The 23,125-nt window shown below is 41.0% G+C and overlaps 1 protein-coding gene across 2 annotated transcripts; it reads right to left on the minus strand.

Moving 5' to 3' along the window:
* Window positions 1-1,859: 1,859 nt before the first annotated feature.
* LOC115135098 (tumor necrosis factor receptor superfamily member 6-like) lies at window positions 1,860-10,379 on the minus strand. 2 transcript variants are annotated; one of them, XM_029669375.2, is made up of 9 exons: window positions 10,247-10,355; window positions 7,195-7,333; window positions 6,812-6,946; window positions 6,582-6,699; window positions 6,057-6,133; window positions 5,832-5,927; window positions 5,571-5,635; window positions 4,207-4,225; window positions 1,860-4,111 (listed from the first exon to the last, which is right to left on the minus strand). In XM_029669375.2, the coding sequence occupies exons 1-9, from the start codon at window positions 10,283-10,285 to the stop codon at window positions 3,798-3,800; spliced, it is 1,002 nt and encodes a 333-aa protein (XP_029525235.1). In that variant the 5' UTR covers window positions 10,286-10,355; the 3' UTR covers window positions 1,860-3,797. The 2 variants fall into 2 exon arrangements, with proteins under 2 accessions (XP_029525235.1, XP_029525236.1); XM_029669376.2 differs by lacking the exon at window positions 7,195-7,333 and having other exon boundaries at window positions 10,247-10,379.
* Window positions 10,380-23,125: the final 12,746 nt, after the last annotated feature.

Genomic DNA, 23,125 nt, shown 5'->3' on the forward strand with positions numbered 1-23,125 from the left:
CTGCAGAGATCTACAGCTGAGGTGGGAGACTCTGTCCATAGGACAACAATCAGTCGTATATTGCACAAATCTGGCCTTTATGGAAGAGTGGCAAGAAGAAAGCCATTTCTTAAAGATATCCATAAAAAGGGTCGTTTAAAGTTTGCCACAAGCCACCTGGGAGACACACCAAACATGTGGAAGAAGGTGCTCTGGTCAGATGAAACCAAAATTGAACTTTTTGGCAACAATGCAAAACGTTATGTTTGGCGTAAAAGCAACACAGCTCATCACCCTGAACACACCATCCCCACTGTCAAACATGGTGGTGGCAGCATCATGGTTTGGGCCTGCTTTTCTTCAGCAGGGACAGGGAAGATGGTTAAAATTGATGGGAAGATGGATGAAGCCAAATACAGGACCAATCTGGAAGAAAAGTCTGCAAAAGACCTGAGACTGGGATGGAGATTTGTCTTTCAAAAAGACAATGATCCAAAACATAAAGCAAAATCTACAATGGAATGGTTCAAAAATAAACATATCCAGGTGTTAGAATGGCCAAGTCAAAGTCCAGACCTGAATCCAATTGAGAATCTGTGGAAAGAACTGAAAACTGCTGTTCACAAATGCTCTCCATCCAACCTCACTGAGCTCGAGCTGTTTTGCAAGGAGGAATGGGAAAAAATGTCAGTCTCTCGATGTGCAAAACTGATAGAGACATACCCCAAGCGACTTACAGCTGTAATCGCAGCAAAGGGTGGCGCTACAAAGTATTAACTTAAGGGGGCTGAATAATTTTGCACGCCCAATTTTTCAGTTTTTGATTTGTTAAAAAAGTTTGAAATATCCAATAAATGTCGTTCCACTTCATGATTGTGTCCCACTTGTTGTTGATTCTTCACAAAAAATTACAGTTTTATATCTTTATGTTTGAAACCTGAAATGTGGCAAAAGGTCGCAAAGTTCAAGGGGGCCGAATACTTTAGCAAGGCACTGTAGGTATTTGACTGAAATACTACATTTTTGTCTTAGCCTAGCTTACACCTAACTTCGTCCTCACGTGGGTGGCTTCAGCCAGGCTATACCTCATAAGCTTCACAGCCCTTTGTTTCATTACTGCCACTTAATCAAGAGGAGAATATTGCCAGTCTTCAAAGAAATGAAAGTCCAACACCATTATCTTCGTTGACCTTTGATTTGTTTGCCACACAATCTGGAAAGGGACATTGTGTAGATAAAATGAAGGAAAATAATTGCACTGCAATATAAACAAGTGCCCAACTTTCATTTCTTTGAAAGTATAATTTTTTCCACTGGTCATCATCACTTTGCAAATTGTATGTGAACAGGCACATATAAAATCATGTATATTATAATGCAGACTACAGTACATTATAATTCTATCTTTATTTAACTAGGCAAGTTAAGAACAAATTCTTATTTTCAATTATGGCCTAGTGTGTTAACTGCCTGTTCAGGGCAGAACAACAGATTTGTACCTTGTCAGCTCGGGGATTTGAACTTGCAGCCTTTTGGTTACTAGTCCAACACTCTAAGCACTAGGGTATGCTGCCGCCCCAATAATAATAATAATAATGCCAATCTTATCCAAAGTCTACCGTGGCTCTGTTTGTAAGAAAGGTTAGTGATGACTCATTGGCACAAAGTTAAAATGTTGTTCTGGTTCAGAAGTTGGTGTAAATCCTCAACATTATTTTATGGCTAGTGGTTGACTCCACCAATTGAGTGACAGACGAAATAATAACAGGCCCTCTATATGATACCAACACCTTGTTGAAATAAGTGAGAAGTGCAGTATCACTTTGCAGTTCATTTGATGCTCTCTGACACAGAAACACTAGTACACAGTAACAGCTCAATTCTTTTTCATATTTTCTGTATTTTGTGCTGGGATTTTACAATCTTACATACATTAGCACTCATGGCTTGGTGATAAATAAATAGTCTCAAATTCATCAGATGTATCTTCCAATTTGATTTGGAAACTAATAATACCAAATGGTATACAAAATGGAAGTACAGGTCAAACCAATGAGAGCGTACTTAAAAATTTGATATAAAAATAATGTGTACAATGTTGTATATATCAGTCAACCTACAAACCATTAATATAATTGTTCTACAATAATACGAACCATATCTAGTCTCAAAACAAATGTGGATACAAATAGTTTTGTAATCTAATCGCGAGCTATGCTTTTTGAAGTCGGAAGTTTACATACACTTAGATTGGAGTCATTAAAACTTGTTTTTCAACCACTCCCCAACTTCTTGTTAACAAACTATAGTTTGGCAAGTCGGTTAGGACATATACTTTGTGCATGACACAAATAATTGTTCCAACAATTGTTTACAGACATATTATTTAACTTATAATGCACTGTCACACAATTCCAGTGGGTCAGAGGTTTACATACACTAAGTTGACTGTGCCATTAAACAGCTTGGAAAATTCCAGAAAATTATGTCATGGTTTTAGAAGATTCTGATAGGCTAATTGACATCATTTGAGTCAATTGGAGATGTACAATTGGAGCAATTTCCAAACGCCTGAAGGTACCACATTCATCTGTACAAATAATAGTACGCATGTATAAACACTGGGACCAGGCAGCCGTCATACCGCTCAGGAAGGAGACACCTTCTGCCTCCTAGAGATGAACGTACTTTGGTGCGAAAAGTGCAAATCATTCCCAGAACAGCAAAGGACCTTGTGAAGATGCTGGAGGAAACAGGTACAAAAGTATCTATATCCACAGTAAAACCTAGTCCTATATCGACATAACCTGAAAGGCCTCTCAGCAAGGAAAAGGCCACTGCTCCAAAACCGCAATAAAAAAGCCAGACTACGGTTTGCAACTGCACATGGGGACAAAGATCGTACTTTTGGAGAAATGTCCTCTGGTCTGATGAATCAAAAATAGAACTGTTTGGCCATAATGACCATCGTTATGTTTGGAGGAAAAAGGGAGAGACTTGCAAGCCGAAGAACACCATCCCAACCGTGAAGCACGGGGGTAGCAGCATCATGTTGTGGGGGTGCTTTTCTGCAGGAGGGACTGGTGCACTTCACAAAATAGATGGCATCATGAGGCAAGAAAATTATGTGGATATATTGAAGCAACATCTGAAGACATCAGTCAGGAAGTTAAAGCTTGGTCGCAAATGGGTCTTCCAAATGGACAATGACCGCAAGCATACTTCCAAAGTTGTGGCAAAATGGCTTAAGGACAACAAAGTCAAGGTATTGGAGTGGCCATCACAAAGCCCTGACCTCAATCCTATAGAACATTTGTGGGCAGAACTGAAAAAGCATGTGTGAGCAAGGAGGCCTACAAACCTGACTCAGTGACACCAGCTCTGTCAGGAGGAATGGACCAAAATTATTGTGGGAGGCTTGTGGAAGGCTACCCAAAACATTTGACCCAAGTTAAACATTTTAAAGGCAATGCTACCAAGTACTAATTGAGTGTATGTAAACTTCTGACCCACTGGGAATGTGATTTAATAAATAAAGGCTTATATAAATCATTCTCTCTAATATTATTCTGACATTTCACATTCTTAAAATAAAGTGGTGATCCTAACTGACCTAAAACAGGGAATGTTTACTGTGATTAAATGTCAGGAATTGTGAAAAATGTAGTTTAAATGTATTTGGCTAAGGTGTATGTAAACTTTCGACTTCAACTGTATATAAATATATATTTTATAATGCAACAAACAGGTAATTCAACAAACTATTTGCACATAGGTACTTAGTACTGGCATGGACAGTACCACTGACCGTACGGTATCTACACTTGTTCTAGCCCGGAGTTCGAAACTGTGTTTTCCTTGTTGCTAATGATAGCCATGATATTATTTGCCTTGGCATTTTTATTCATGCGGCGTAGACTATGGATCAGTGTCTCAGAGGCTGTGGTCATCCCCTTCTTCTCCACCCAGGCCCTAAGTAGGCTGGAGCACTGCTCCTCGGAGTCATTGGGATAGTTTAGCTGGTGGGATTCTATGGTGGCAATAGTCATCCCACTGCGCTCGGCCACCTGTTTCATGTCCTTCCACCCCAAGGTCTTAGCGATATCTGGGAGATGTGGCCAGAGGTCAATACCTGAAACCAAGAAGCAGGATTGAGGTTAATTCTTAGTTGGGGATGGCATATATGGGTCATATTAGTAAACATGGTAATATTGATGATGTCTTTACCCCTCAGTGGCTGCATTTCCTGCAAATAAGCAAACAAATGTTTACAAGTAAAACAAATTCACTAATGATATTTCACTCAGTAATTATAATAAGTGTCATGATACACTATATATACAAAAGTATGTGGACACCCCTTCAAATTAGTGGATTTGGCTAATTCACCCACACCCGTTGCCAACAGATATAAAATCGAGCACACCGCCATGCAATCTCCATAGACAAACATTGGCAGTAGAATGGCCTTGCTGAAGAGCTCAGTGACATTCAACGTGGCACCGTCATAGGATTCCAACAAGTCAGTTCGTAAAATTGCTGCCCTGCTAGAGCTGCCCCGGTCAACTGTAAGTGCTGTTATTTTGAAGTGGAAACGTCTAGGCGCAACAAGGGCTCAGCCGCGAAGTGGTAGGCTACACAAGCTCACAAAATGGGACCGGCGAGTGCTGAAGCACGTAAAAATAATTTGTCCTCAGTTGCAACACTCACTAGCGAGTTCCAAACTGCCTCTGGAGAGGTTCCTGAAATGGGTTTCCATGGCAGAGGAGCCACACACAAGCCTAAGATACCATGTGCAATGCCAAGCGTCAGCTGGAGTGGTATAAAGCTCGCCGCCATTGGACTCTGGAGCAGTGGAAACGTGTTCTCTGGAGTGATGAATCACGCTTCACCATCTGGCAGTCTGACTTGACGAATCTGGGATTGGCGGATGCCAGGTGAACGCTATCTGCCCCAATGCATTGTACCAAATGTAAAGTTTGGTTACGGAATAAATGGTCCGGGCTGTTTTTCATGGTTCAGTCTTGGCCCCTTAGTTCCAGTGATGGGAAATCTAAACGCTACGGCATACAATGACATTTTAGACAATTCTGTGCTTCCAACTTTGTGGCAACAGTTTGGGGAAGGCTCTTTTCTGTTTTAGCATGAAAATGCCCCAGTGCACAAAGCGAGGTCCATACAGAAATGGTTTGTCGAGATCAGTGTGGAAGAACTTGACCGGCCTGCACAGAGCCCTGACCTCAACCCGATCTAACATCTTTGGGAATGAATTGGAACGCAGACTGCGAGCCAGGCCTAATCACCCAACATCAGTGCCAGACCTCACTAATGCTCCTGTGGCTGAATGGAAGCAAGTCCCCGCAGCTAAGTTCCAGAATTTTGCGGAAAGCCTTCCCAGAAGAGCGACCAACTCCATATTAATGTCCATGATTTTGGAATGAGATGTTCGGTTAGCAGATGTCCACATACTTTTGGTCATGTAGTGTATGTACTGTGACATTAATGTAGCACTAGAGATGCATGGGTGTGTTTTAAGCAGTGGTTTTGGTCAAGGACAGGGTTGAGTAGTGTAACCTATTGAAGATAATTACCTCAGCTACCTCTAAATTCTGGTTGGGCATTTCGGTCAAACCATCATTTTGCCCCAGCTTTTTCCCTAACGAAGCAAAAACAGACATTTAAAAAAATGTTTCAAGGGTAAAAACATACTTTTGGACAGGGAACTTTCCAACGAAAAACAGACTTCCGCTCTCTCCAACTGCTTTACTAACTAAAATGATAGAACAATCTCTTGTGCCTCCTTCTGGTGGTTTAGCATAGCCTACAGCTGTCTGAATGACCCAAATGCTTACCAAAACAACATTTATTTGTTCGCCTCAGACAGCAAAAAATAAGAAAAACTGCAATAACCATAACTGAGCCAAGTACTGCTGCATGAGTTCTTCCTCCTGAAACAAAGAAATGAAAAATAACAGCCACATTTTCAAATAAAAAACAGACTTATTATAATCATACTGTAAGTGAAACCACATCTTTGTAATGCATTGAAATGTTATGGTTTTGCTCAATCCCCAAACCTCCTTGTTTTTGGTAGTCATGGCATATGGTGTTGTTGGTGGTGGTACAGGCAACCTTGGTACCTTCATCCCCACATCTTGAAGATAAATTAAAAGATTTGATGCAGGTTGATATCTCTCTAGTCTAATATATATATAATAATATATAATAATAGGCCTACAACCGATTTAACAATGTGTTGTAAAGGTAGACCCAGCGATATGACGTAGATGCAGAAAGTTAAACAGCATAGTGGGTCAATGTCCACATCAAGTAATAGTGTTGAAGTGTGAGGCTCAACTTCTCCGCTGTTTTGGTCCCGTGTCTACCACACTTTAACAGCGTGAAGCGAACCCATGTACATGCGCAGATACTGTGTGTGACTGTGGGAAAGCAAAGTCTTGCATCTCACTCATCTCAATATCTGTGGCGCTACTCGGGGCATCATCATTTCGCTGAGTCTACCTTTAGCATTTACAAACAATAAACCAAATCAATGTTTTATTTGATGGTTATTTGGTTAAACTACAGTATTCTGGACTTACATGGTACATGGGTAGCAGGCCCTGCAGTGCACCTTCCCCTTGTCACAGTAGTGGCCCTGTCGGCATCGACACACTGTGTCCCTGATGATGGTACATTTGTCCTCCACCTCCAGATTGGCTACGGAGGACAACCACCACCACGACAGTACGTTAGAAACCTCACTTGCTACAGTGGGTAGGACTTATGTTAGGGTGTTAGTTCCACCTGTTGCGTGTGTGTGTATGCCTACCTTTAGGGTTGCAAGATGTGCAGGGCTCACAAGAGTCCAGGAAGTTCGGGTAACTGTTGTAGGTTCTGCCTAGCTCACAGAGAATACAGGTCCCATCGTCTGTGTTCATACTACAGTGGTTGTCCAGATGATGGCCTGTACACACAGAGTACCAAGACATAGGGAGTCAGAGGGAAAGACATAGTAGCATACAATCATTTTATTCATGCAATTTACAGTTGACTGAGACAGTACATATATTAACTAGTGAACATTTCAGTTCTCACGCCAAAGTAAATGTTCTTGCGCTGTTATTACGGTATTATGCTGTCATGGTGGGGACCATAAAAAAGCTCACGTTAGATAGTTCAATACAGACTATATTAAACATTTTAGATGCTTACCAGCAGCACAGAGACAGCATGTCTTGTTTTCATATTGGTAATTGCCATCTTGACAACTCTGCCTTTTGGTGCGCAAGTTGATGGTTATGTCTTGGGAACTCTGCTCTGCTTTGGAAGTTGTAGCTGAACGAACTATACACTGTTAAATGCCATGACATTATTGCGTGTTATTAAAACAGACAGAGTAAGTCGGCAGTTACAGTAGGCACACAATGTGTGTGTGTGTGTGTGTGTGTGTGTGTGTGTGTGTGTGTGTGTGTGTGTGTGTGTGTGTGTGTGTGTGAAAAGAGAGAGGAAGCGAGTGAGAAAGAGTGAGCGGGGTATTAGTGATTTAAGTATGATTGGAAGGTCAATAATGATCATTAAGAAAAAAACATGCCTATGTGTGTCAACCCACTAGGCACAAACTGGTTGAATCAACATGTTTCAACGTAATTTGTCAATGTATTGTGATGTGGAATCTACGTAGATAATACATTTAAGTTTTGAAAAAAGTAATCAACAGTTGTGTTGAGGGTGATATTTCAACCTCAGGATTATGTCATCATGGTCACCAATTTTCAACATAGAGAATTTTTTATCAAAAAGCTTGTATCAAATATGTTGAATTTGTACCTTTGACACATCATCAGATCTTCAACATTATATCCACTATCTGGAATTTGTTTTGGGCTGAGCAGCACCTGCTACTGGAGAATTGACCTATATACTGTACAGCTATCCATTTGGTCTCCCATCCGGGTTTTTAACCAAGCCCAACCCTGCTTAGCTTTGATATGCACTCAAGTGTACAAAACATTTTGAACACCTTCCTAATATTATGTTGCACCCCCTTTTGCAATCAGAACAGCCTCAATTCGTCAGGGCATGGACTCTACAAGGTGTTGAAAGAATTCCACAGCAATGCTGGCCCATGTTGATTCCAATACTCCCCACAGTTGTGTCAAGTTGGCTGGATGTCCTTTAGGTGTTGGACCATTCTTGATACACAGGGAAACTGTTGAGCATGGAAAAACACACCATCGTCGCAGTTCTTGACACACTCAAGCTGGGGTGCCTGGAACCATACTTACAGTAAGTGTTAGGTCTCTCTTTATGTAGTGTTGTGTTGACTCTCTTGTCATGATTTATATTTGATTTATTTTGTATTTTTAACCCCAGCCCCCATCCCTGCAGGAGGCATTTTGCCTTTTTGTAGGCTGTCATTGTAAATAATAATTTGTTCTTAATTAACGGACTTACCTAGTTAAATAAAGGTTAAATAGAAAATGAATTAATAATTCAAGTGCATTCATTTTAATATAGCTAGGTGAGACAACCATATATCACAGTCAAATATTCAGGATACAAACATTCCATTCCAGATAAACAATGGACATATAGCGTTTTGCAAAAACAACACATTGCCATACACATCTAAAATCTATGAATAAAAAAATCTGCCAACAGTAATATTTTACACACACGTGAAGCAATCAATTCTCAAACATTAACCCAGACGACGCTGGGCCAATTGTGGGCAGCCCTATGGGACTTTCAATCATGGCTGGTTGTGATACAGCCTGTAATCTTCAAGTTGTTAATTAATATGTTGGTTTCAGGTCTCCATCTCAACCAAAAACCTAAGTTAAAGAATAAGACTGAATCTAATTTTATCTAAACTGCATTTAAAGTTTGATTTGATATAATTTAGTCCTTTTCTTTAACATAATTTTTTTGGATGAAATGGAAGTGTGAATCCAACATATAAATTATTAATTTGTAGACAAACTGGAATCAAAGCCAGACTAAGTCTGTGGCACAAAAGATACATCTCCTTCAAATGTTGATATGTCAACCAAACACAATTCAAGATGACTTTTGCAATAAATTAATTAGCCTTAACTTTAGGCTATTTAATGTATCTTACAAACTAATGCAACAGTATTTATTCAACCTTAAAATGAGAAACGTCCAACTGTTGAGTGTGAAAAATCCAGCAGTGTTGCAGTTCTGGACACAAACCAGTGCGTGCGCCTTGCACATACTACTATACCCCGTTCAAAGGCTCTTAAATCTTTTGTTCTTATTTACAATGACGGCCTACACCGGCCAAACCCGGACGACGCTGGGCCAATTGTGCGCCCAGCGGGGACATCTATGGGACATCCAATCACAGCAGATTGTGATACATCCTGGATTCGAACCAGGATGTCTGTAGTGACACCTCGAGCACTGAGATGCAGTGTCTTAGACCGCTGTGCCACTCAGGAGCCACAATACATGTCTCAAGGCTTAAAAATCCTTCTTTAACCTATCTTCTCTCCTTCATCTACACTGATTGAAGTGGATTTAACAGGTGACAGCAATAAGGGGCCATAGCTTTCACCTGGATTCACCTGGTAAGTCTGTCATGGAAAGAGCAGGTGTTCTTAATGTTTTGTATACTCAGTGTATATGACATTCCATCTTGAACGTTGTTGTGCTTTTTAAATGGCTGAAAGCGAAGTGATAAAACATGTCAATGACACCTAAATGATTGTTTTTCTATTGGAATTTGGTTGTGCTTTTAGGTAGTTGAAAGTATAGTGATAACACATTGGGAATTAAACTAATTTCTGGCTGTATTTTAGGTGGGTGAATAAAGAATGAAATCTCATTGATCAACGTCTCAAACAAATATTACCCACATTTCCAGTGGTAAGTCCCAAGAAGTGAATAAAAAAATACACATACTGACATCGAAAGTGAAACTAACGTTACTTGTCTTCAGCACAGACGAGTGAATGAATTTGACTAGGCTAGACTTTACGGAATTATAAAGATACATGTATCTTACAGTGGCAATTATGTTAGTTGACAATTAAATATGTCTAAATATATGATATATCAGACTATTGATACATCGTGTTTTGTAGATGTGTAGTCATCTATTTAATTGACGCAAGATCACGGCGTAGTGACTTGAGTTGGATGGGAGTTAGTTTAGTTAGCTACCGCCTGACAATAATAAAGTGTTAGAGTTTATCCTATACGAAGTATGTCAACGATAAAATGTTGATCGTCAACTCACCAAAATGCACAGGACACATAGAAACGTATATTTGTTCATCTTCCAAATTGACGCCACCAAGAATAAATTTCTGCGCCCTCTGTACGGTCGTTGCAAATGTTCGTTAGTTTTAGTTTTGAAGGAAGTAGACACCCACAATAACACCCAGTCTGTCATTAATGGTGTACTATATGTACAATTTAGCACAATGTTTCTATTTACTAACGAAATCCAAATGTATGCTTGACTATTGAAAAGGCTTATCATCTCATGAGATCCACACAATGAGTTGAAGTAGGAATTTACAGTGCCTTCAGAAAGTATTCACACCCTTTGACTTTTTCAACATTTTGTTGTTACAGCCTGAATTTAAAATGGATTAAATTGAGATTTTTTTGTCACTGGCCTACACACAATAACACATAATGTCAAAGTGGAATTCTGTTCTTCTAAATATTTACAAATGAATTGAAAATGAAAAGCTGAAATGTCTTGAGTCAATAAGGATTCAACCCCTTTGTTATGGCAAGCCTAAATAAGTTCAGAAGTAAACCTTTGCTTAACAAGTCACATAATAAATTGCATTGCCTCACTCTGTGTGCAAGAATAGTGTTTAACAAGATTTTTTAATGACTACCTCATCTCAGTACCCCACACATACCTCTAAGGTCCCTCTGTCAAGCACTGAATTTCAAACACAGATTCAACCACAAAGACCATTGGTTGATGGGTAAAAATAAAAAGCAGACATTGAATATCTGTTTGAGCATGGTGAAGTTATTAATGACACTTTGGATGGTGTATCAATACACATAATCACCACAAAGATACAGGCGTCCTTCCTAACGCAGTTGCCAGAGAGGAAGGAAACCACTCAGGAATTTCACCATGAGGCCAGTGGTGACTTTAAAACAGTTACAGAGGTGAATGGTTGTGATAGGAGAAAACGAATAATGGATCAACAACATTGCAGTTACTCCACAATACTAACCTAATGTGACAAAGCACATAACTTTTTATCCTGAATACAAAGTGTTATATCTGGGACAAATCCAATACAACACATTACTGAGTACCACTCTCCATATTTTCAAGCATAGTGGTGGCTGCATCATGTTATCGGTATGCTTGTAATCGTTCAAGACTGGGGAATTTTTTTAGGATAAAAAATAAATGGAATGGAGCTAAGCACAGGCAAAATTCTAGAGAAAAACCTGGTTCGTTCTGCTTTCCACCAGACACTGGTAGATTAATTCACCTTTCAGCAGGACAATAACCTAAAACACAAGCCCAAATCTACACTGGCGTTGCTTACCAAGAAGGCAGTGAATGTTCCCAATGGCCTAGTTACAGTTTTGACTTAAATCTACTTCAAAATCAATGGCAATACTTGAAAAATGGTTATCTAGCAATGATCAACAACCAATTTGACAGAGCTTGAATAATTTTGAAAAGAATAATATTGTACAATCCAGGTGTGCAATGTTCTTAGAGACTTACCCAGAAAGATTCACAGCTGTAATTGCTGCCAAAGGTGATTCTAACATGTATTGACTCAGGGGTGTGAATACTTATGTAAATGAGATATTTCTGTATTTAATTTTGAATGAATTCACACAAATGTCTAAAATGTCACTTTGTCATTATGGGGTATTGTGTGTAGATGGGTGAAAGAAATATATATATATATTTAATACATTATGAATTCAGGCTGTAACCACATAATGTGAAAGAAGTCAAGGGGTGTAACTACTATCTAAAGGCATAGTGTATCGCTGCATGTACCACTAGAGGAAGTGAGTGGCCTTGGCACGGGAAGCACTGGGTAGCTCCTCTCTTTACTTATTTTCAGGGGTCCGTTACTGCAGCGAACCGTCAGGACCGACAGGATGTGTGCTGGTCATTTTTCAAGCACACCAAGTCCCGAGGCAGATTCGATTGTTTCACTATCAAGCTCTCTTCCTACCACGCTGTGCAATAGAGAGCATTGGTTGGTAATCCTAAACTGCCAGTCAGTGTATTAGCTACAGTCACCAATGTTGAGACTACATTGCATAAGACACTCCTCGGTGACTTATACGGCCTCGAGGTTTTCTTCTAATCAGGTGGACAGGAAAATCTTCTGGCCATATACCCATGTCATCAATTCGTTCCAAATAGAATATGAATCCATGATAAACATAATATGGAGAAATGGATGCAATAATTGTAATCAATTTTAGAATTTCTAATGTAACAAAATGTGGAAAAGTCAAGGGGTCTGAATACTTTTCCCGAATGCACTGTAGCTAAATATGGATTTACATTTCTGATTTATTTTTTATTAAGAAGTCTACCACTCCCCATAGAAGGCAAAAATGGGGTGGCTCCATATCTATATATTTTTAAGGGTACATACATCTATCTACCCTCTGTGCCAAATTTGATCACAAAGTTAACTATTGAGAGCACATTTTCATTTTCGGCACTCACCACTAGTATACAAAAGAGAGATTATTTTTCCACCCTCCATTTTATCACATAAATCGTGGTTAATTGTGTTTTTTGTCTGTGACTAGTTGCTTGACAATGTCGTAAAATTTTGTGATAAAAATATGGTTTAGAAATTATTTTTGAACCCATTGTGGTTCAAATTTACCCGTTTGCACTTTTAGGGTTGAAGGTTGACACAATCCAGAGCTCCCTACAGACCAACGGTCTGCATGCTACACTTATGGAGTAATCCCTACTGGTGAGGCACAGCAGCGACTGTCACATCACTCATTTACTACACATCTCTATCAGACACATACAGTATGTTTGTACATTCATTGGAGCCATGACTCTAAATCACTATATCACATGCTATCACAGTGGAGATGTGAGGACCGATTGTTACAATTTTAATTGTATAGGTCGGTAGTGATTTTTTAGTGTGATATTTTTAGGATTGTATACTGAGAATAAAATAGCCTTATACTATATTTATGATCCAGTCGTAAGTTGGTACATTAGATAAACACTTACTGTTACGTGTTACTCCTGTGATGCCTTTTTTTTTTTTAAATGGAGCTACTGTACATGGTATCACCCCTGCCATTCTAATAGCTTATTGACATTTTTGGGAGAGGGAAAGTAGAGAGAGCAAGAGAGTGGTCAGAGCAGACCCGGCACCAGGATAAAGTGACTAAGGGGGCAGCTAAAATCGGCGAGGGGGCACAATTTTGGGGGGTTCTTGCATTGGAATTATATTGAATTCTACTTATATAACGCTACACCATAGTAAACGTAAAGTTCAAATGCCGAGACTCCAAGACCATTGAGTGCTTTTAAAGTGACATGTTGGCGCAAAATCTGTAAACCATCTCCCCTGTATCAGCACAACGGACAGCGGCCTACACTGTAAAGCAAGGCCTATTTGGAAACGAATATAGGCTACAAGATAGATAGGGTAATTCACCAATTACAAACAGCCTATGTGAATGCAGCCGAATACAACTTGTTTTTCTTTCCATAGTGGAGTGCATTTCAAATGCTCCTTGCTTTATGCGTGCCTAGCGAATCCTTTGTTTCTATCAATAGCATGCTTCCAAATAGAATACATGCCTTGGGTTAAGGCCTTGTCTGAATTAGCATTAGACCTAATACAGGACTTTTGACATGGGAACCAAAATGTCGCATCTGCAGTAACCTAGTATTCCAGCCACCCTCTGCCTATGAACCAGGGGGCTCTTCACACAGAGCTAGCTGGAGCTCGGCAGCTTCAGTGCTGCTGGGCTTGCTTGGCGGCGGCCTCTGTGGTTTCATTTCTGATATCCATAATGGCAGTGGCAGATTAGTTGGTTAGAGCTAAATAGGCTAATAACACTAATGCCTTTTAAAGCTAGCTAAGAAGCTTACTAAACTCTGTAGTGGTGTGGCGTGAGGCAGAGTTCAATGAAGCAGCTTCAACTGTAAACTTGACCCCGTCCTTATAAATCCAAATCAGATATTACAGGCGGAGGCGTATCTCTTTATTCACGTATCTTACCACGTTATTCACATAGCTTACCACAGATAAGCAGAATTTTTTTAATGCTTTTTATGGACACTCAAAGGAGTCATACCTAACCACCCAGTGGCTTTCCATAGCCCCCCTACACACAAACACACACACACAATCCGTGGCACGCTCTGTCCATGGTGCTGATACTGTAAGGTTCTGTGTTTATTTTCTTAGTCAACCTTGTGTTCTGTTTCGTTGTGTTCTTGAACTTAGCCCTGTTTCTTTGTGTTCTTGGATGTAGCCCTGTCTTTCATTTTTGTTCATTTATTTCACCTGGGTTTTTAACTCAACTATTTGTTTGATCTCTGCCAACTGGAGTCAACTAGGACTTTAGCCTTTCTACGAAAGGCCTCATGTTAATTTTTATCTTAAAAGAAAAGTATTTTTGGCTGGAGAACAAGAACTTCCTAGCAGCAGACCTCCTGTGGGTTTTGTTTTGTTTTTCCAAGTGTATCAAATTTCAGCCCTTTGTAGACTGATTGATTCTTGGAAGTCCCGACTTAGCTTTGTGCTAGCCTACAACGTCTGTTCTTATGGCTCTTCAAAACTGAAATATAGACCTATACAGCTGATAAACATGTTTAGTCACATATCTCTACAGACATTTCTGTAAGGAAAACTGTGTCATATTTTCAAGCAATCGCACATATTATACGTCTTTGGCAGTTCACAACAGATGTATGTCTGATGGAGAAGGACATTTGATATTGAAATAGCTCAATAAAGTGTTCAACCTGAATCGTTCACATTTTCTTCATTTTCTTCATTGACAGTGACATCATGAATACTAGACTAGGTCAGATGAATGGTATGTGTTCTGTAGGTCTCTGATATTGCATCAGGGAGTGATGTAGCTAATGTTTATCTTCACCCAGGACTGTAAATATCACACCAGTCTGACTGTTTAATCCTATAGATTGATATATTAAATACTTTGAGTGGATGTTTGCATTTGTAGACCTGTTTGAGCTTGACAGGCAAGTAGCACCTTATTAGATGCTTAAAGCCTTTAAGCAAAGATTTGTGTGTGTGTGTGTGTGTCTGTGTGCATGTGTGTGCGTGCGTGCGTGCGTGCATGTGTGCCTACGTTAGCCAGTACATATTCACCCTGAACGCTGACTTTTAGGTAGACCTATAGCCTGCACACAGACACATCATTTGGTTAGTACTTTACTTATGTTGAAAAGTATCAGCAGTTGAAGATTCCAAAACCGTACTTTGACCCTTAACTAACAGCTATGGTTGGGGATTCTGCCACGGTTTGCTGTGAGGCTTTCAAACCAGACAATACCTCTCATTTATTCAAGCCAAATGGATGACAGAATTAGTTCAACACAGTCGTTCATTTAATTTCTTGGAAGAGATTCCCCTGAATGAGCACTGAATGTTTCTCATCAAATTTTGAAAGCGTAAAGTCTAGCCAGTCTGTGTTCCCCAAACAGTCTTTTGGGTGAATAGTATATTTGGTTTCCAAGCCTCAGCAGAATGTTTTTTTTCCTTCTCGTACTAGCTTTGCTATTCCACAGAGATGGAAAAAGCAGTGTTGTGTTTTGTTGTGTGGAGGATGCATAGGAATGTATAGCGAAGTTTCCCTTCAGAGAGTGAGTGGAGTAAGAGGACACAGGTAATAGATCTACTTGCAGGGGGTACGAGTATGTTAACAAGTCATTTTTTACAGTAGTGAATTTCAAGACTATGTTATTATTATTCAATGGTAGCCAATTTGTTTAAACTGTTACTGTTCTAAAACTGGTAAAGTTGTAGAAGTGACTTGCTGTTAATGTATGTCAGACAACAGGGTTTTCAAAGCTGTTTAATTATTTTCATTCCAAATTGAGTAATACTCAGTGTTTTGGCCTGAGTTTAGGTAGTAATTATTCAACGTTCACTTCATTAAAGTTTTACATTTTAGTCATTGAGCAGACACTCTTATCCATATCGACTTACATCTTAAGGTAGCTAGGTAAGACAACCGCATATCACAGTCATAGTAAGAATATATATTTTTTTATAACACAGCTGTCAGCAAAGTCAGTGCTAGAAAGAAAATACAAGTGCAAGTGTTAGTTCAAGAAAGGCAAGTAAACACAAACCATTCATCTCCCTTTGGAGACAGTCTTAATTCACACTGTCTAAACTTCAAAGTGTTGTTGCTTTCAGCCCAGTGATCCTGACCGCTGAGCTTTGACCTGGTACCACTACAGCCTCGCACTCATTAACCTTCTAAAGTTGGAAACATTTGTGGCCCACAAGACGTTAGCAGTCAGAGTGAAAACAGGGTGTGACCACTGTAAATGTGTAAGCAGACCATCTTAGAGGGCATGTTTTTTTTTTTTTTTTTTTTTTTTACCTTTATTTTACTAGGCAAGTCAGTTAAGAACAAATTCTTATTTTCAATGACGGCCTAGGAACAGTGGGTTAACTGCCTGTTCAGGGGCAGAACGACAGATTTGTACCTTGTCAGCTCGGGGATTTGAACTTGCAACCTTTCGGTTACTAGTCCAACACTCTAACCACTAGGCTACCCTGCCGCCCCAGTCTATGTGACTCATAGACTGTTGCCACTGTTTGCCTGCTTTTCACCCCTTCTCGCCTGATGCCTTCGCATGTACAGGGGACAGTGGGGATGTGGAAGTGTAGGTTGCCCAGAGAGCTGATGTTGTACAGCACATGGAACAGGAAAAGAGACATGCTGCTCCATGACCACAGGACGTGACCTCAGAGCTGATGATGAGGAGCTCAGGGGCAAGCAGAGAGTGTTGAGTGGATTTTGAGTACTTTATGTGCTGAAACACACACACACACACACACACACACACACATGGAACGCACACACTCATACTTTCTCTCTCTCTCCCTCACACACAAAACACACACACACAAAACCCACAGAAATAAATCTGCAAAGCTGGCTCTAGATGGTATGTCTGTACAGAGAGATTTCCCTGCCCCGTTTCTAGTGGTCGGCCTAATTAAAGCTGAGTGTATCTGTGTGTCTGTATACTGCTGAGGGATTTGACTGGGAACATTCAGCCAGACAGTGTCTGGAGGGAAAGACAATGGAGGAAGGAGAGTGAATAGTATGCCTTGTTACAACCGGCTGTGCCGAGTGCGGCTCTGACTGCCATAGAGAATGACAGGAATAATCCCAGCTGAAAATCCCATAGAGATAGATTTATCGGGGGTAGTGGTATCTGAGAAATCCGGTTAGGGACTTAATGCAAACAGAACAGAGGCAGAATGAGCTAAACCAGTGTGCCTGCAGCTGTAGAGACCCCTAGTCAACATGTCAATTCCTCACCACCTGTCTCTGTCATGTCATCACACTGTCCTCAACCTGTCCTCTTCCTGTCCTCATGCTCCTTAAACTCTCTACTTGCACAGGTCTTGCATAGGACATGTGAGCTAGCTAGCTGGGGATGCTGAAATCTGAAGTAGTCTCTCCCCTAGACTACTCAAGGCCATGGTCCAGCCATGGTCCAGTTTATTAGGTACACCCATTTAGTACTGGTTCAGACCCCCCTTTTCCTCCAGAACGTCCTGAATTATTTGGGGCATGGCACCATTGCTCAATTGGTATCAAGGGACCTAACATTTGCCAGGAAAACATTCCCCACACCATTACACCACCACCACCAGCCTCTACCATTGACACCATGCAGGATGGGGCCATGGACTTACGCCAAATCCTGACTCTGCCATCAGCATGACACAATAGGAACCGGGATTTGTCAGACCAGGCAATGTTTTTCCACTCCTCAATTGTCCAGTGTTGTTGATCGCATGCCCACTGGAGCCATTTCTTCTTGTTTCTAGCTGATAGGAGTGTAACCCAGTGTGGTCGTCTGCTGCCATAGCTCTTCCGTGACAAGGACTGACAAGTTGTGCATTCCAAGATGCCGTTCTCCACACCACTGTAGTACTGCTCTGTTATTTGCCTGTTTGTGGCTCACCGGTTAGCTTGCACGACTTTTGCTCCTTCGACCATCGACCTGTTTTTGCCCACAGGACTGCCGCTGACTGAATGTTTTTTGTTTGTCGCACCATTCTCGGTAAATCCTAGACCATGTCATGCGTGAAAAGCCCAGGAAGACTTTCTGCATTTCTGGCACCAACGATCATACCATGCTCAAAGTTGCTTAGGTCACTCATTTTTCCCATTCTAACGTTCTAACCATTTGTTCAGAAAGAAGGCAGACACTTCCACACATGCATCTGGGCATATCTACAAGATTAGCCTATATACTGTAGGGAAACAATCTTAACACAGGAAATGAAAAACATTGTCCCATGTCCCTCAACAGTGCACATCTGCCCGCTAGATAAGTTAGAGGAGGAAAATAGAATTGTCCAGCTAACTTTACTGACTGTAGGATATCTGTGTTTTCTCAAGAACAATTCTTAAAAGCATGTAATATTTATTGTAGGCCTTACTATGACTACATGTTTATTACATTAAATTAACTTCAGATGTCAGATCAGATGTTTTACTTCTCCCTCACTCATTCTCATTCACACTCTCTATCCCCCTGCTCTCTCTCTCTCTCTCTCTCTCTCTCTCTCTCTCTCTCTCTCTCTCTCACTCTCTTCTATTCACACATTAACATACACATTCACCTTCACAGAGCAGAGCAGTGAAGCTCCACACCACTATACTTGACTATCCAAGAACAAAAAAACAAGGTAAATGCAATCAAGACTGAGAAAACAGTTCATGAAAATAATATAAATTGAATATCTCAAATCAAGGTGAAAGACAGAGATTATAATATATTTAAGCAATAAGGGAAAGGGGGCTAAGAGCTGTTCTTATGCGCGACGCAAGGCGGAGTGCCTAGACACAGCCCTTAGCTGTGGTATATTGGCCATATATCACAAACCCCCGAGGTACCTTATTGATATTATAAACAGGTTACCAGCGTAATTAAAGCAGTAAAAATAAATACTTTGTCATAGCTGGTATATAGTCTGATATACCACGAGTGACAGCCAATCAGCATTCAGGGCTCAAACCACTCAGTTTATAATGGAGAATAACACAGTAAAAAACACACATAATTGTGAGCATAACAGTGGCTGCAAAGAGTCCTCATTTATAATTCAGAGGCATCGTCCCAGGCAGAGATATGAGAAAGGACGCGTCTGTCTGCATTACGCAAGTGTTGCCTTAATGTTGCATCATCCTCCTGGCTGTTTGGTTTTCAGAAGTTTAATAGGTTCCCTGTCAGTTGTGTTGTGGCTCAGGCTCAGATAAGAGGCCTTATTTGCCATTGAGTTTCTAAGCCGCCCTGTCTGGTCACATACTGTGTGTCGACATCGTGATACTTTTGTGTTAAAAGATATGTTTGAAGATGAGTGTTGTAAGGTCGTTGTGTGTTAGAATGTCTTTAAGTGATATTCATGCACACACACACACACGAACACACACGATAGATAATATGATAATAAGGCCTCTATACACTGTCATATCAACCCAACCTCCATCCCCCATACACACACGTACAGTCATCTCACTACACAAAGGAACTGTGCATGTGTGCCGTCTTTCACATACACACACACACACACACACAGCTGGCTGCTGGTCTGTCTGACCTAGTTTAGTTTTGTGGATCGCTCTAATGGAGAGAGCTGGCAGTGGTGGATTATAGGGATGCAGCTGATTTGCATTTCTTCCCTGTCGCTGGCAGATGGCACCAGAGGTCGGCAGGAGAACTGGAGAGCTCCTTCTACTACAGTCTACACACACTACGCATACTTATACTTTATATGTATAGCTAATGTATGCAGGGTCTCTGTCCACATACTACATGGACTAAACCAGCACACACACACACACGCACACGCACACGCACACACACACACACACACACACACACACACACACACACACACACACACACACACACACACACACACACAGAGAGCGAAGGGGAGAAAAGCGTTTACACCCTGTGCTCTTGCGCTATTCATGCTCAATAGGAAGGAAGTGATGAATCACACATTTATTTGTGGTCGAGAGCTTTTAACTGCAGGTCTTAAGCATGCCTCTCTCCCTCTCGCTCTGCCAAAATCACAGAGGAAGTGAAAAGACATGAAACCTCAGCACATTGTCATACTAACTGTAAACTTGATAAGAGCGTCTGCTAAATGACTAAATGGTCATGTAAATGTATAAATGATGTACTGTTATAGTAGATAAATGCAACTGGGGGAACACCCTGCGCACACACATAGGCATGCATGCACTAACACACGAGCATGCACACACATGCAAACACACTGTGTCTTTGTAGGTGCCATCCCCAACTGGGTTGGGTGGGTTCCTATGAACACATTCTAGTTCTACAGATACACTGTTGATAGCATTCTGTCTGGCTGCATCAGCAGCAGCTGCCCGCCCTCAACCGCAAGGCTCTACAGAGGATGGTACGGATGGTCCAGTACATCCCCGGGGGCGAGCTCCCAGCCATTGAGGACATCTATACCAGGCGGTGTCTGACATCTATACCCATCCACGCTCCCATCCACATCGACGGGGCTGCAGTGGAGCAGGTAGACAGTTTCAAGTTCCACGGTGTCCAAATCACTAAAGACTTCAAATGGTCCGAACACGCGCATAGTCGTGAAGAAGGTGCGACAGTGCCTCTTCCCCTCAAGAAGTTGAAAAAGTTTGACATGGGCCCTCAAATCCTCTAAAAGTTCTACAGCTGTACCGTTGAGAGCATTTTGACTGGCTAGAATAGCAACGCCCTCGATCGCATTGAATGGTACTAGTATTGGCCTTGTATATAGTGGACATTCTCATGTGTATTATTTTATATGATTTAGCATAATTGCATTGTTGAGGAAGAGTAAGCATTTCACTATGCTGTTTACACCTGCTGTATCATGTGCACGTGACAAATAAACTTTGATTTGATTTGAGATAGATACAGTATGTGAGAAATGAAGCTGATTGGGGAACTGCTATAAGAAGACATGCAGCTTTATGGATTCAATCAAGGCTTTTTCTATTCTGATTACTCTTATAACAGCTACAGTACCCTGTTCAGTTAGCCCCTACAGTAGAGGATGTTGCTAGTTAAGGTTTATTATATTTGGCACATATGTGAATTGCACATCAAAACAAAAATGGATCCAAATGAATAGATATTGTATACAGAGAGACATGCTTGTATACAACACATAGGAATATGCTAATACAAAAATGTTCTTCACAATTTGTATAACACTTCTTTTCATTCAACATACACATGCAGTATACAGTGGACACACACACACACACACACACACACACACACACACACACACACACACACACACACACACACACACACACACACACACACACACACACACACACACACACACACAGGAAACATCAGGGTGTGCTCTCTCTCTCACACGTGTTTCCCAAACCACCACTAACAGAGTGCTGGTTTCTCAATGTGGTCAAAGCGGATGAACTTTACTGTTAAAGTGTGTCAAAAACATCAACCTTCCAATTAACTCTTATACTCAGAGTTAGTGTCTATGTACCTATCTGTCAGGCTGATACATTCACTACCCCACCAGGAGCTGTGCGTGTGTGAAGTCCCTGAAGAAGCAAAGACAGGGAGGGGGAAGCCATATTACAACCTATGTGTTGGGATAATTGCATTGTTTGCTCTATGACCTGTTAGTTCATATCCCTTGCCAGTGTGATACAGTGCATTCGGTAAACTACTCCTTCACTTTTTCCACATTTTGTTACGTTACAGCTTTATTATAAAATTGATTAAATACATGTTTCAATCTACATACAATACCCCATAATGACAAAGCGAAAACAGATTTGTATTATTTTATGCAAATGTATAATAAAAAATCATTTAAAAAATACCTTATTTACATAAGTATTCAAACCCTTTGCTATGAGTCTATGAGTGCATCCTGTTTCCATTGATCATCCTTGAGATGTTTCCTACAACTTAATTGGAGTCCACTTGTGGTAATTTCAATTGATTGGACATGATTTGGAAAGGCACACATTTCAGACCAAAAACCAAGCCATGAAATCCGAGGCAGGATTGTGTCAAGGCACAAATCTAGGGAAGGTACCAAAAAATGTCTGCAGCATTGAAGGTCCCCAATAACACAGTGGCCTCCATCATTCTTCAAATGGAAGAAGTTTGGAACCACCAAGACTCTTCCTAGAGCTGGCCAAACTAAACAAGGGCTTTGGTCAGGGAGTTGACCAAGAACCCGATGGTCACTCTGATGGAGATCCAGAGTTCCTCTGTGGAGATGAGAGAACCTTCCAGAAGCACAACCATCTCTGCAGCACTCCACCAATCAGGCCTTTATGGTAGACGGAAGCCACTCCGCAGTAAAAGGCGCAACAGACCACTTGGAGTTTCCCAAAAGGCACCTAAAGAACATTCAGACCATGAGAAACAAGATTCTCTAGTCTGATGAAACCAAGATTGAAAACGTTGTCCTGAATGCCACGCGTCACGTCTGGTGGAAACCTGGCACCATCACTACGGTGAAGAATTGGGGGGGCAGCATCATGTTGTGGGGATGTTTTCAATGGCAGGGACTGGAAGACTAGTCAGGATCGAGGAAAAGATGAACGGAGCAAAGTACTGAGAGATGCTTGATGCAAACCTGCTACAGAGCTGTCAGGACCTCAGACTGTGGCGTAGGTTCACCTTCCAACAGGACAATGACCCTAAGCACACAGCCAAGACAATGCAGGCGTGGCTCTGAATTTCCTTGAGTGGCCCAGCCATAGCTCAGACTTTAACTCGATCGAACATCTCGAGAGAGACCTGACAATAGCTGTGCAGTGAGGTCCCCATCCAACCTGACAGAGCTTTTGAGGATCTGCA

This window comes from Oncorhynchus nerka, linkage group LG10, assembly GCF_034236695.1.
Source record: "Oncorhynchus nerka isolate Pitt River linkage group LG10, Oner_Uvic_2.0, whole genome shotgun sequence".
In the NCBI taxonomy this organism is placed as follows: Eukaryota; Metazoa; Chordata; class Actinopteri; order Salmoniformes; family Salmonidae; genus Oncorhynchus; species Oncorhynchus nerka.